The following is a 14905-nucleotide window of genomic DNA, read 5'->3' on the forward strand; positions in this document are numbered from 1 at the left end:
CGGCTCCTTGTCCCGGCTCGGGGTCACGATGTACGTGTGCGTCTGCTGCTGGATGCGCTTGATCGTGGCCCCCTTGGGCCCCACCACCAGCCCCACCACCCGGTAAGGCACCCGCACTTGGATGGTGGTCTGGCCGGGCAGGTTAGGGGGCCCCGGGACGGTGCCGTTGAGAGCGGTGTTCTTGTTCCTGGAGGCTCGGATCATGGAGAAATGCTCGGCCGCCGAGATGATCTCCCTCCGGGCCATGGCCACATCTTCCTTTCTGCCCGTCACAACAAAGAGCGGCTCCTCCCCGCGAACCGGGGTCTTGATGTAGGTGTTGGTCTTTGCCCGCAGAGCTTTGATTTTACAGCCTGAGAACGAGAGACCAGGGGTGGAAGCAAGAGAGAAAGTAGGTTACGAGCCATTATTGGGGTGCAGCCAGAGGGAGATAAATCACCCCTCCAGGTTATCAATGGTATTTATTTAGCAAGCCCAACCCTGATACACACCCCCACACATTGCAGTTGGCCAACATGTTTTCAGTGCAACTGACCAAATCTATACAACGTGCAATTCAACTGAATAAAAACAATTCATGTGCAGTAAAACTGGGCAACCAAAAATAAGCAGCCCCCGCCCCACAAAAATAAATTAGTAATGCCACCCTCCTGCTAAACACATTCCTCCGGGGTGGGGGAATCATGGAGTGTTTTTTTTTCTTTTCTTTTTTGTTACAGAAGGTAGGAAGCAGTCGCTGTACTGAATGAGCCAGATTCCCCAATGCGGATGCTTTATTCCAATCCCATTGTTCCACTTCCCCACTCCATTTGTTCCTTTAAAAAAAATCCGTGATTTCTAAATTTGGGGGGAGATTAAGGCTCCGATTTTTTCAGTGCATTTGCCACTGAGATTTCTCTTTTGTGCAAGGAGAAAAGGCCGGTTTTTATTTTTGCTGGTCGGTGAAAGTGCATCTTGAAATTGATGCATACTGCGCCTTAGAAGCACCACGTCTACTGCACTTTCTTTGTCTGTGGGGAAACCTAGCACTGGCCATAATAACACTGCAGCTTTGGGGATAGCCAATGTCGCATCTCAGACACAGCCCAGCCAGCATGGAGGGGAGAAAATCTCTCACACACACTCACATTCAGTTACCCACCTTGCCTCCCCACTATCTCCGCGACATGCTCGGAGCTGGGCACCGGAACGCATTCTGTCATGTTCACGCTCTTTTTCCGAGGCTCGTTGTCGTAGATGGAGCTCGTCTCGTCGTTATCCAGCCCCAGCAGGGAGAGCTGATCCAGGGCTATCTGAAGGGCTCTTTGGTCATCCAGGGTCTCTCCCCCTCCACCACCTCCTCCGCCGCCGCCGCTCCCGTTCCTCTCCATGTCTGCAAAAAGCGAGCTGGGCATAGTCCCGGTGTGTGTTCCACCCTCCTCCTCCTCCTGCACTCGGTTCAGTAGTAAAAGATCAGACACAAAGGAAAACCCAAGGCAGATGGCCAGCAGGAGAGGAGGAAAGGGAGGGAAGGCGAGTGCTGGAGACCGGGGATCAGTTGTCTTTTGCTTGTATATTTTGTATCTTTTTTTTTCAGTGCAATCCGGTTTATAAGATGTTTTCAGCACCCCCCCACGACTCCCCCCCGAAGTTTTTTTTGGCTGGGGGTGGGGGGGAAGAACAGCGAGAGGAGCTCCGATGATTTCCCCCCCTTGAGTTCCTTGCTGGCCACAATGCCAAGCGATGGCAGCGTTTCTTTAAGGAGCCCCTCCCAGACTCCACTCCACTCACTCAGCGTTTTTTCCTCTTCTCCCCTCCTCGGTCTGACCTACTGCTGCAGCCAGACAGCACTGTGGGGGAGGGGGGGGGGAATCAGGGAGCCGCCGCGTAAGCGGCAAGAGCTGACAGCACAATGCTACTGACACTATCGCTGTGTGAGGCGATTGGACAGGCACAGTGCAGAGGGGCCGGCATTAGGCTGGTTGACCCACTCCCTCTTCTTCCCCCGCCCCTCCAGGCAAACTCCTCTCTTTGTTGTCTAATGCAGAACAATAAAGACTCTAGACACTGGTTTGTATGGATCAACCTTGCATGCATCACTTTCCCCACATTTCCCTTTCCTGTGTGTTAATTATTTTATTAAAAGAGAACTACTTTATTTTTAATCGATTGTACAAAAGGCCGGCCCGGAGGTCAATTAACCTAATGGACCAGCTTCCACACACCCACCTTCCAAAAAGGAACCACTTTTTTTTCCTTCTGGTCATAAATCACTAAGTTAAAGGTGCTCCTTGGCGGAGGTGGGTTAGTGTACAGCAGCCAGCTGTGTGCATTGCATGGGTTGATGCAACGTTTCCCTGGGCAGAAAACAGCCACTGAGTGACTTTCATACTCATCAATGGCAGAGAGTCTCAGGGCAAGGGGGGATAGCAAAATCTGAAAGTCAGCCAGTAAGGAGAACAATGCAATCGTCCTTTACACCGTGCGCTGGCTGCTAAACGGGTACTAGACACACAACAGAATCATACTGCAATGCAACCACCACAGAGGAAAGAGACAACGGTCGATTTCGCACCGGAGGGGAAATGTATTGCATTGCACTCCAAGCTAGTTCACAGGAATAGCCCCGGTGCAGCAACATCTCACGTGACGGCAGAAAAGTCCCATTGCAACAGAGCAGCTGCAGCCCAAATTCCCAGGTAGGTCTGATTTGCCGGTCGTTTCAGTACAAAGGTTCCCAGCGCCGCTGTGAATGCGCGGAGCAGACAGAAGAGCCGAGCCCGGTGCTTGCTTGGAAAGGCTGGGTTTGCGCCTGCGCCCTCCAGCTCGGCCGGAGCTGCTCCGCCATGCGCACTGGGCGTCCGCGACAGGGTTAGGGTTGAGCGGCCTCCTGCAGACAGCGCGAGCCGGCGGCGAGTGAGGAGCTGTCCGCGCGGCGCTGCTCCCAGTGCTGGTGCTGAGCGCGCTTCTCTCGGGGAGGGGCCCGCGCTCCCCAGGGTGGGAACAAGGCGCCTCCCGTGAGATTCCCCACAGAGCGGGCGCAGCACCTGAAGTGACAGCCCCCCAGGGAGGGATCACAGCATCTTAGGGCGGTTCAGGACTGGAGGGGCTGCAGGGCATAGCGCCCCAAGAGAGACAGGAGGTGGAACACCCACCAGCCACACACCCCAGGGAGGGGGCAAAGCACCCACAAGAGAGACACCCCTCTGCGTGGGGGGAGTAGTACTGATAGGGCAGGAGTGCAGCGCCTCCCCTGAGCTAGAGCCCCCATGGAGGAGGATAGGTCCCCAAAGCCCCTGGGGAAGGCAGGGGGGACCACAGCCCTCCTGGGGAGGGAGTACAGGTCTGTCGCATCTTAGGCACATTTAACATGCGCGATTTCAGCTTTACGCAGGCAGCAAAAACAAGAAAAACACAAAACGAGAAAAATAATTTAAATACTGTTTCTCTAGTGCGGGTGATTCCGCCTGCCATTACACTCAATGTAATTTTGACTATATGCGATTTTCGCTTTACGCGCTGACTGCAGAACGTAACCCCAGCGTAAGATGAGACAGACCTGTACTCCAGCCCCCATGCATACTGCCTACCCAGGACACCTGCAGCAAGAGCTCCCCCATCAGCCCTGGGGTGCATCGCTTTAGGAAGGGCAAAGAGCTGGCCACCTGACACTTGCTGGTCTGGAAACTTGACCTGTTTACACATTATTGTGGTTCTACTAGACACTTGTTCAAAGTAGAATTTTTAAAAAGGATGTTTATTTGCAGTGACTTCAGTGCAACAGAGGGAAGGAGTGCAGCGCCCACAATAAGAGCCACCTGAGAAGGGGATTACTGTCCAAAGCCATATGCCCTATGGAGGGGAAAGGGCTGCAACATTTTCAGTGAGATAGCTCCTAGGGGGAGGCATATGGCCCACATGGAGACAGACCTCACCCAGGAATGGGCCACAGTGCCTGCAAAGGACCTCTTCTCCATCCTAGTGATTTGGATCATGAGGTTTAAGAGCAAATACCTCTTGGCCTAGAACAGCACACACACACAAAAAATACTTTGCTGGTACAGCATTTCAAAGGAATAGCTGCTTCTCCAAGACCCCATCCTGGCCTGGCCTGACAATCCCGTGGAGTTTGTGCATCTTGTGCTTTATGAGATTACTGTTATACAAGTGTCAGTGTGTGCTGTATGAGACACAAATAAAGCCAAGCTTTCCTCATCAATCATCCTTCTACTTGTTCATTATCATGCAGGGGTAAAGCCAATCATTTAAGGTGTACAATGTGACTGGTAAATATTTATGAAGTGGCTTGACCCTGTAACTTTAACATTTCTATTTAAGAGAATCAAATTGGAAGGAAAACACCAAACATGGCAAAATGCAAATAGGTAAAATAATGCTGGAAAGGCAAATTGAAGGCAAAGCAAATTGTGTCTGCCTGCCCCTTGTAGATGATCAGTTGGAAGTGCTAGAGACACATCTGTATTATCTCTTTCATTGTCTCCCTATTTGATTTTGTTGCTTTGTGCTCAAGTCTTGCCCTAGGGTCTCACCCTGACCAGTCACTAAAGCACCATATCCACCTAGGACCTTACCAGGCTTCAAGATCTGATGGTGGATGGCTAGAAAAGTGTCACTGTTCTCAGAAAAATGCCACCATTCACTTATTTTTATCCTTCAATTTTTGTAAAATACATCTATAGGCACCCACATTTGCTCACTGAGTTTCCTTGCCAGCTGTCATGTACCACAAGACTGATTTTTTTCTTCAGGGAAATTGACTAGAAATTGTTTTCCAGTGTCGAGTTTGATGGGGACAGACATGTGAGTAGTGTGTCTGTTTACAAATAAGTGTAACAAGTCACAGGTAATTGTTTACACCTAGTGTTTATTGCAAATTGCTGTAATTTCCTCAGGATGTTTGCATGTTTTATAGCAAAGCTCCAATGGGCTGTTTTCTAGCAAGGACATACTTTGGAGATGGACCTTCTACAGTGCCTTTCCCACTCCCATGGCCTGATTGATTAACAATCAGTTTTATTGACAACAATGATCAGGATCCAGCACCTTTCCCTGGGTTTCATGGCATGCTAGAAACACTCCCATTTAAGAGACTGCTTATTTTACACATTTGTTATTCACTTCTATAGATACCAGTGATGGATTCCCTAGGGAAAAAATAAATAAAGACATTTCTTATAAGATTTCCTCAAGGTTTCCTGAACTTCTTAGCTATTCCAGTATTGGACATCTTTTTAGACCCTGTGAGATAAACAGGATGAACCAGACATTTCCTAGTAATAGCAAGTAAAAACAACACTCTGTTCTTCTATAGGGCTCTTCACCCAAGGAGCTCAAAGTGCTTTACATAGATGAAAGATCAATATCTCTGTGAGGTAGGGAAGTATTATCCCTATTTTATAGAGAGCAAAACTGAAACACAAATTGAAAGTACGGAGGTGAAATAATTCTCACATACCAGGGGCTGAATAGAAGAGGGTGGGACAACAATCAGTTCAAAAGAGTGAATTGGTATTAGCAGTGAAATCCTGCAGTGATGTTCCTTCTCCCTGACTTTTAAGGTTTCACATAGTAGCATAAGCACAAGGATCACTCATGAAAAGATACTAGACTTGTGCCTGGGATGCCACCTATTCCTTGCATTTATGTCAGATTTCTTTCATCATTCTTGTGTAATCCTTGCATTTTTGCCAGCATGGGCTCAGTCTGCTCTCTGACCAGGCTCCTGCCCAAAGGTGAGAGAGAAATGCTTTGTTACTATCCTTTCCTGCCCCACATAATAGGGAAAAGAGAAACAAGTCAACTCTAGGCTTACCTGCCCCCTCTGAAGGGCATATTCTACTCTCAATCAAACTAGGGTTTGAAATGGCTTTAATTTTTATCCTTAGTCCACAAACTCAAGTTAAAAATGTAGTTCAGCCTTCTCTGCAGGATGAATTTGATACATCTAATGCAGGGCATTTTTCTGGGGACTAATTACAAGGTGGTACTTCTCGCCTGCCATGAATCCCAGGGCAAGATCCTGGATCTTGATAATTATTTCTTTTATACTGTTGTAGGAAACATTTGAGAGTAAACTACTAGGGGAGAAAAAAGTTACACTGACATGCATTAGAACATGGCATACATGGAAAGAGTGGGGAGATTCGACAGGGTTCTATGGAATCTGGAATTCATGCGGTTGTGTGTTTGTATGGTAGTGACCAAAATAAATAAGATTAATGTGGATCCTCATTCTTCTATGAATGCAAGGAACTCTGCAAGGGATTCTGTCCCTTAAAATAACCAAAGACACCAAATTAAAATATTTTTGATGTGTATAGCTTATTTCATTCCATAAAATTCTAAAGCACTTAAAAACTCTATTCATACAGAATTACTGGGAAGCACCTACCTCTGGGCTAAATGCAGCAACCAACCAGTTTACAAGAGGGGAGGATGCATTTTGGTTAAGCACATTGGTGAGTGGGGAGTGCGGGGGGCAGAATGTCATTCTCAGCCCTTTTAGCTTCTCTGTGCTTCCATTTCCCATCTGTAAGATGAGTTAATACTTGCTTTCTCCAGCTGTTTGTCTTGTCTAGTTTGATGGTAAGCTCTTTGAGGCAGCAGTTGTCTCTTGCTACGTAAATGTACAGCACCTAGCACAATGGAGCCTTGACTTCATCTGGGTACTCCTATAAATACAAATCATTAACAACATTAGGATCTAATGTCCATCTCATTTTTTAAAGTCTCATCTTAAAGAGTACTCTACCGTATCTCAATGCAGGCATTTTAACCAATAGGTATTTCAAACCCCAGATTTACACCTCTAAACCATCCCCCTGACTCCACGTATATTAAGACAACACTACATGTATGTTGTATTTTATGCTAGTGCAATTACTGAAAAAGTCTTTTTTGCAATAATCTTGCAAATTAATAAAGCACTCGGCCAGATAGTCAGTCATTTTAGGAGTTTTGTTCATAATTTGTGTATGAAGTTCCATAACACATACAAAGGAGCTTGCAACAATTAGCAATCTGTAGTCAAACAAGTTACACCATTTCTTAAAATATACAATAGTATATATGTCAGGATTATTATTGAATACCATATTAACCTACATTCAGTGACAGTGAAATCACAGAATATTATTGGGTCAGAATTTATTTTCTTTTAATGATGTTAACTCCACCCTTTGACAGTTCTAGATATTTACAAACAGCTCATCCCACAATCTAACTAACTGCAACTGTAAATGTTTATCAAGTTTATCAAGTCATTTATCCACAAGTTATTCTTAGGATTCCAGACACTTTATACTGTGGTTTGTGCAGAGATTTTTCAAACTATATTGTTGTGGAAATAAACTATAAGAAAGCAACTGGAAACAGAGCAGTTGCTTCCATTTTGTGAATTCCCTATTTACATAATTCACTTTCCTTTAATTTTCAGAACTCTCTTTCCAAATTAAAAGCAACCCTTTAGGACAATTTCTGAAAGAGAAAAAATAATCCCCACACCATAAAAAGGCGGTGGGCTGGTAATAGTCACACTGCCACACTATCAGTTTGGAATCACATTAAACAAAATAGAGCTGTGTCCCTCATCCTCCTACTGCCAGAGATATGTGGATATGTTATATGTAAACGTCTTCAGGTTAACAGTTTTCCTGCATGGATTTGGTTTCAGAAGATTGAAGTTGAGAGACACACTTTAAAAAAAATAATCATATACTGTATTTTCCTTTATATGCATTTTTCCATTACATGGCTAAGAGCAACAGTCAGGGTTTTGTAATTGCCTTGTAAACTTACAGTTTTGCTTAAAATGATTATACATGAAAACCAATTCTGAAAGGATAAATGCACCTTTACAATAATATATAAACGAGCAACCCAGGTTGCCTGCTTACTTTAAACGCTTTCCAAGTTTCAAAAGGCCTCCATCATGTAACATTTTCCTCATTTTTCACTTTGAACATCGCAGAAGAACATAGTAAATTAGTGCATAGTAAATTTAAGTAAAGGAGAATGTAACAATAACATTGGCAAGGGGTTAAAAACTAGGGGAGGGGGAATCCCCTCTGCCCCTCTTTATATATTGTCTATTTAGGGCCCATTCCTGCAGACCCCTACTCATGTGTGTGGTCCTGTTGAAATCAATGGCAGCACTCATGTATATCAGGGGTGCAGGATCAGGCACTTAGCTTCCAAGTTCCTTGGGCAAAGAATCTGGTTTATTCTTGGGACCCAAGAACCTCTGAATGCCAACTGGCAAAGGAGTTCAGAGAGGATACAGAAATCTAACGAGTCTGGTGTGTACATTCTAATTCACCAAAGAAAGTTATGTGAGGTCTCAAAGCCAGTGTTACACTGATCATTAATATCGTTGTGAAATGTATATACAGATACTATGTAAGGAGATATGTACGTATAGAGACTGGAATTATGTTGTAAAGTCTGTATCCAGTTATTAGTCATGAACAAAGATGAAAAACCAGTTTTTCTCCAAACAGGAAATAAAACGTGTATCTCTATGTCGGGATGTAAAGTAAGCATTGTAAGCCAACACAACAGATGCCTGTTTATATACAAAGTCAAATGTTAAAGACATGTGAAGTCAAAAGGGAATCAGCACACAGGATAAAGCAAACCACAGGGAGTTATCCTGTCTAAGAGTACAGACAATAAACTTTGGGGGTATTTCTGGAAGTAAAAGCAGACACCCTGGTATCCTGCACTTAGGAAGTAAATGGACAGCGTACTTGCATTCACAAAAACAGGCTTTCAACCAGCCTTGGTTGAAAATGCTGAAGTGGACTCTGAGTAACAAACTTTTTTAGACAGACGGTTAACCTGTTAGTTACGTTTAGTCTCTAGAAAGTGTGTTATGATTTTGTTTTATAGGTAACCTTTAGTTTCCAATATCCTTTTTTATCTCCTGCATCTGGTATTTGATGATAAACTTATTCTTGTTTTCACTATACATATACCTCAGTGCTGTGGTGTTAAGCAAAGTGCTGAGCTGAATCTTACAAGCTGGTGTATACATTGTTCCTTTGGGAACCGCTGGCCTGGTAGTTCTGTGAGTATTCAGTGATTAAGAGAATGGACAAAGAACGCTCAGAGAGGGCTCTGGATTGGCAGGTGCCTTTCACTAACTGCACAGAGGGAGCAAGGCCTGCGAAGACCTGGAAGGTATTGCTTGTGTTGCCAGAGGCTGTTGGTTTTAGGGAGCTGATCCACAGCAAGCACAACCAAGGGCAGGTAGTGGTGAGGTGCCTCACAACCCTGGATACCCCTAGGGAATGTCACAATTCTAAGACCCTGCTCTTGTGTTTGGAGCTGCCAGCGTGGACCCCTGTGCCCTTAGGAAGTCCCACTGAAAGCCCTGGGGCTCCCCAAAGGCATGGGAGGGTCTACAGTAACCTCTCGCAATGCAGGATTTGGACCCAAATCTGTAGAGCACCTACCACATTCTTGGGCATTGTACAATAAGCAATAATAGATTGTGCTTTAACAGAAAAATAATTGTCTTTGTGTTTTTATGCAGAGCTCAGTCTTTTCCTCAGTTTTAATCTCTGGAATTGTAGGTCACAATTATGGTGATATCACATGCAAAAACCTTTGCTTTCTTCCCTCCTCTCCACCACTTTTAAGAGTCTGTCAAGAAATGCAAAATATAATGGTTCCTTCATTCCTGCTTAGAGCGCAAGCGCTTGGCAGCAAAGACCATTTTTTTGTTATATGTTTGTACACTGCCTAGCACTTTAGGCACACTGCACTACTACTAATAGTAAGAGGATGCTGTGACAGTGACCCTAATTCCAGTACTGCCCTGATAGGATCTAATTCTTGCCATAGTACTGCCCTTTCGGTTGAAGTTCAGTCATATATAGGTGGGGAAGGAGTATATGTGAATTGGTAAAATTTGATCATCATCAGTTATGGTGTCCACACAAAAAAATAGTAGTGTTAAAAAGCACAGGTAACGTACTGCACAATATATAATCAGGAGGTGGGGGGAGGGAGCCCCTGAGCCTGTGTGTATCCAACTGTAACGCCACTCTTTCTTATGTCAGCATGACCTCCCTCAATTCTGAACTGAGTTTCTCTCTACTGGAATTGGTCCTTCTTGACACTTTTCCAGGTCTGAAGTAGATGTGGGCCTGAACCCAAACCCTATATCTGTGTGACCCTGAATTTAGGAGTCTTTGAAATATGGATCTAGGTCAGAATGCTGGGTATGGGCACACGTCAGTTCTGAAGAAATGTACTTCTTTTGTGAAACTCTCAATGCCCCCAAAGCATTTATGGCAGCAAGAATATCACTGGAGTTAAGCAGGCTACTCAGGGGAATGATGCCATTAATAATTAATACTTTACTAAAAGAAAATTGAGCAGTCTTTCTGGGTAGTTGAAAGATAATGTTTTTCCTGTATAAAGATTCCCCTGTACCTGTAACTATTCCTACACTGGATGATTCGTTTTAGCTCTGCATAAATAACTGAAAAAGAAACTGGCACTAGAAGAGATTTGCACATCTAAAATTGGACATATACAATACGTCTCTCTCTCTCACTGGCCCAGCAGATGCAGAGCGCGTTTACATAACACAGACATTACTGTCCCAGCAGATGCTGGAAAGTTTTGTGTGACACAGACGCTACTGTCCCCACAAATCTGTATTTTTTGGTAAAATTTTCGTACCACAGACACTACTGTCCCTACAGTTCTGCATCTGCTGGAGAGTTATTGTTCCACATACTCTTCTACCCCAGCAGATGTTGAGAGACTGCAAGAACGACAGGCAATTTCTGTCACCACAGATCCACATTTGCAAGGAATTAAATTGCCACGAACACTACTATCCCTGCTGATCACTAAAGCCATGCACTACTGATAGGGAGGAAACAAAATCAGGCAATGAAACAATAATGCAGAGAACCTAGAACCCCAATACTACATCTGCCTGCTCATTAGAATCAATGGCTCTATCCTTCAGGCTATTTCAGGAAAAAAAATAAATTTTGTTTTTAACTGCATGTTTGAAAGTTTTTAAAAGTCAACATTTATATGAAAAGCACTGAAGGAACAAATACCTGAAGCCTTTTTTATGTGCCAAAGCAGCAAAAATACAAGCTGTCCATCACTATTATGTTAACTTTAACCCCATGCTACAGGTACACGTCACCTGTGCTAGCTCATTCCCAGCTTTCTTTTGAACAGCTGCTTCCAATTGTGTAGGGGGAAGAGGGGATTTAGTGAGGACCATAATACTTAGGTCCAGATTCACAAACACACCTGTGCCTTTCGCACATGTCCATTTTAACGGGACAAATACACAATGTGCCTCCTTTAATGATTTTACATGCTTAAGGTGGGAACACACAAGCGTTTCAAAATTTGGGCCTTATTGTATTTATGCACTTCAGATGAATTTGATCCCTCATTGCACTGGTGAAAGACAACAGTAATAAAGAGGAGTTATGGTTTATTTTAACCCTACATTATCATGGCCTGCTCCCTCCCCTCAGGGAGCTGGAGAGAGTTCCAGTCCTCTGTATTTTTAGTCCTGGGCCTTGAGCAGATCCCTGGAGATCGATGTGGTTTGGGGGTAAAATCCCCTATTCGTTTTGCAGGAGGCCAGTGGGCAAACCCTATTCCCCAATACAATAATTTGAAGAAATGTTGCAAAAGGAATCTCAGAATTCTCTCTTCGGGGTGTTCTTGCCCTTAATTCTTTTTTTTTTTTAACCTTCCTCTGAGGCATCAGGAATTTTCAACTGCCAGGGGAAGAATACCAGATGTAACTGAGCAATGGTTTGATACAGCACAGCAAATCCTATGCTCCTTTGGAACTGATTGTGGGAAAGTGTTAAGATTTTGGTTATTCTGCCAAAGCAAATGACATTTTAAACCTTGTCATTTACTTGCCTGCGCTATCTTTTCCAGATCTCATGTCCTACTGGTTAGTGGCAATGGTCTCATGTGTGATTAATTCCGTTTTACTGGCAGTCCGATAATCACATGCTTCATTTAAGGAGTGTTTATTTGGCCCTATCATCCCAACATGCACTCATCTTGCGTTGCTTGTATGCACGTTATTTCGTTTAGAATTTTGGAAATGCTATCTTTACCAGAGTTCATTTAGAGAACAATTTCATCAATAGTGCATCCTAAGGAATTGTCTCTTTCCAATGCCCACTAACCCTTAGTATTTCCCCCCCCCTCTCCTGAAAAAAAATAAAAACAGATGAGATTTAGAGAGAGATGACAATGTTGTCTTCATTCCAGGGCGTGTGGAGCCCTGGGCTGGAACCGAAGCCACTGAGGAGTTATTGAGTTAGAGTAAGTATTAAGGGTGGATTCTAGCACATATTCACTTGAGCTTTGTGCAATCCAGAGTAGGTGAATGTCACCCAGAAAGAAAATTTTTCTCTGACTTCAGAGAAGAAATAGTGTCCTTATAAAAGCTGGTCAAGTATTTCCTGAACAGATCACAATGCTACATTTGCTGTGGGGATTAATATTCATATCAGCAGGAGTGATAAACCAACATAATTAGGAGAATAAACTGACTGCTAGAAGATGTCAACTCTGCATTCTTTTCCTGAGAACAAAATATCGAATAAAAATGTGTTTTTAAATGGCATTTCTTTGTACTAACAAATGAAGGAGACAAAGTTTCATTTCTACTTCCTGAAGTTAGGTTCAGAATCATACAAGTTTTGATTTTCTTCCTTTATGATGAAATGCAGGTTTTCCAAGCATTATGGAATAAGTGTTACTATGGCAGCCTCGGTGGGGTCAAGTCTTGTATAATAGACTGTGTGTTGACATGTAAGCTATGATCAGTACAGTTTCCTATGCTAAGAAGTCTCATAACCGTCTGAAGATACAGTCGAATCCACTTTTCTTTCATCTCTAGCTGAAGAAAATAATGGGAAGATTTAAACAAAAGCCATACTTATGAAAAAGAAGAGAGGCAGGTTAAGCCATTTCCTTGGTAATGTTAACACGGCTTAAGTATTTTTGCCAATATTTATCACCATAACAAACTAGAAATATTGAACTTTTCTGGTCTAGGATTTTGTCCTTTTACACTCCTGCCACCTCATTCACTTTAACAGGCTTACGTGCAGGGGCGGCTCCAGGCCCCAGCACGCCAAGCGCATGCTTGGGGTGGCAAGCCGCGGGGGGCGCTGTGCTGGCGCCGCGAGGGCGGAAGACAGGCTGCCTTCGGCGGCTTGCCTGCGGAGGGTCCGCTGGTCCCGCGGCTTCAGCGGACCTCCCGCACGCCGAAGCCGCGGGACCAGCGGACCCTCTGCAGGCAAGCCGTCGAAGGCAGCCTGCCTGCCGTGCTTGGGGCGGCAAAATGCCTAGAGCCGCCCCTGCTTACATGGATGTAATGAGGGCAGGAGTAAGTCCCTTCTGTTCTAATAACTTCCCACACCTGTCACTAGAGATTTGAGCACACAGCTCAGGGGAGGGGAAAGAAGCAAATAAAGACACTAAGTAATTAAAGATTATTTTGAAAAAAATGGTACTGACCTGTGGGCCCTGGTTATGTTTTTTGTTAGATTTTAAAGCATTTTAAAGCTTGCTGGAATTGTCAGATGATTTGAGTAGATCTCGGTTTTAATTTCCAATCCCAGTGACAAGGAAAAAATGCCATCCAGGTTTGTGCAGCATGGCACAACTAAAGGCAGTCACTGAGAAGTGACTCTGAAAATGGCATTGGAGGCTTTTATTTTTATTGCCTTTCAATAACTCAGACTTGCTCACTTTGCAGTATAAAGAGTTGAAACCTGCAAAGTACCCCACCTACCCCTCACCCGCACGCACACACGAGTTTACACTGACTACAACAGGAGCTGGGGTGCTCAGCACCTCAAAGGAGAGGTCACACAGAGATGTTTATCCTAATTGCTAGCACGGCAAATGCCCTGTGATCTAGAAGTCAGGCTAGGTTCTTTCTGGCTCACGCATCACCATCAGGGCTGAAGAGTCTGTAATCAAAGCATAACTGACTTGTACTTCTCAAATCTGCCTGAACTAGGACTCCTGGTAGCCACAGTTCCAGCAGGAGAAGCTAGGAGAGGGAACTGGACTGTGTTACTTCCTCTTGCTTCCTGTGTAAGGTGGTATGAATTCAGAGGGCAGCAGCCTGACCTGATGGCACCTGTCATAAGGCAGTGGAAGGGAATAAACAGCTGGCATCCTGAAGAGCTTAGTGAGAGATTGAAGGTCTGAAGGTCCCCCTCCCATAAAACAGCAATGGTGGCTGGGGCATTTGGGAGGGAGAATGCTGTGGACATCTGGCAGAAAAACGATGCAGGGGGAAGGTGGATATATCACAATGATGTATTTTGCCATGACATTTTTGACCATTTTGGTTCAGAACAAAGATCTACATCCAGACAAAAATCTCAGCACCATATTCCAGTGTTGGCAGCATCCTGATGGGGAAACCGTTGGGTCAACCCATCTTCTCATTTACATGCAGGGATCAGATCAAACCTACTTTTCTGATCATAATCCCACTCTAGATCTAGTCCTGGAAGAACATCTCCTTTTAAAAATACTGCAGTTAATTACTGCGATGCTGCTTGTTGACACATTGTTTCTGTTACAGGAATAATGCCCCACCTGGTTCAGATTTTACTTTCTGTACTTTGTAGAAATTTAGATGAAGTCATCACCACTCTCTCCCATGCATATCATTAATCCAGATAGGGAGGTATGAAGTGTACTATACATGTTGTGTCATGTCCCTCTAAAGCATAATGTCTCAGGTGAATTAGGTGTTAAGAACACATGTACATGTTAAACAGAGATGCTATCACTTAAGAATGGATAATTTATTTATATACAAAAAATCCATAACTTTAGCATAGCCAAATTCCACATTGCTCATTTA

The 14905-nt window shown here is 44.2% G+C and overlaps 1 protein-coding gene and 2 long non-coding RNA genes across 3 annotated transcripts in view; 1 reads left to right on the forward strand and 2 right to left on the reverse strand.

Annotated features, from left to right (window-relative positions):
- The window catches only part of MEX3B (mex-3 RNA binding family member B), a 4065-nt gene extending 2260 nt beyond the window's left edge, over positions 1-1805 (reverse strand). Inside the window, exons 1-2 of the mRNA XM_039490944.1 lie at positions 1142-1805; positions 1-353 (exon numbers count right to left, since the gene is read on the reverse strand). The exon at positions 1-353 is cut by the window's left edge and continues 2260 nt beyond it. Coding sequence (XP_039346878.1) covers positions 1-353; positions 1142-1394 — 606 coding nt within the window. The 5' untranslated portion in view covers positions 1395-1805. The remainder of the gene's footprint in view (positions 354-1141) is intronic.
- A 65-nt stretch (positions 1806-1870) lies between these two features.
- Positions 1871-4198, forward strand: LOC120373079. The gene is made up of 2 exons (XR_005585360.1): positions 1871-2678; positions 3747-4198. It is a non-coding gene; the product is annotated as an uncharacterized LOC120373079 (long non-coding RNA).
- Positions 4199-6316: 2118 nt separating this feature from the next.
- The window catches only part of LOC120373080, a 50830-nt gene continuing 42241 nt past the window's right edge, over positions 6317-14905 (reverse strand). The window contains exon 3 of the long non-coding RNA XR_005585361.1: positions 6317-6671. This is a non-coding gene — a long non-coding RNA (uncharacterized LOC120373080). The remainder of the gene's footprint in view (positions 6672-14905) is intronic.

The sequence above is a fragment of the Mauremys reevesii genome, linkage group 10 (genome assembly GCF_016161935.1).
Source record: "Mauremys reevesii isolate NIE-2019 linkage group 10, ASM1616193v1, whole genome shotgun sequence".
Lineage (NCBI taxonomy): Eukaryota > Metazoa > Chordata > Testudines > Geoemydidae > Mauremys > Mauremys reevesii.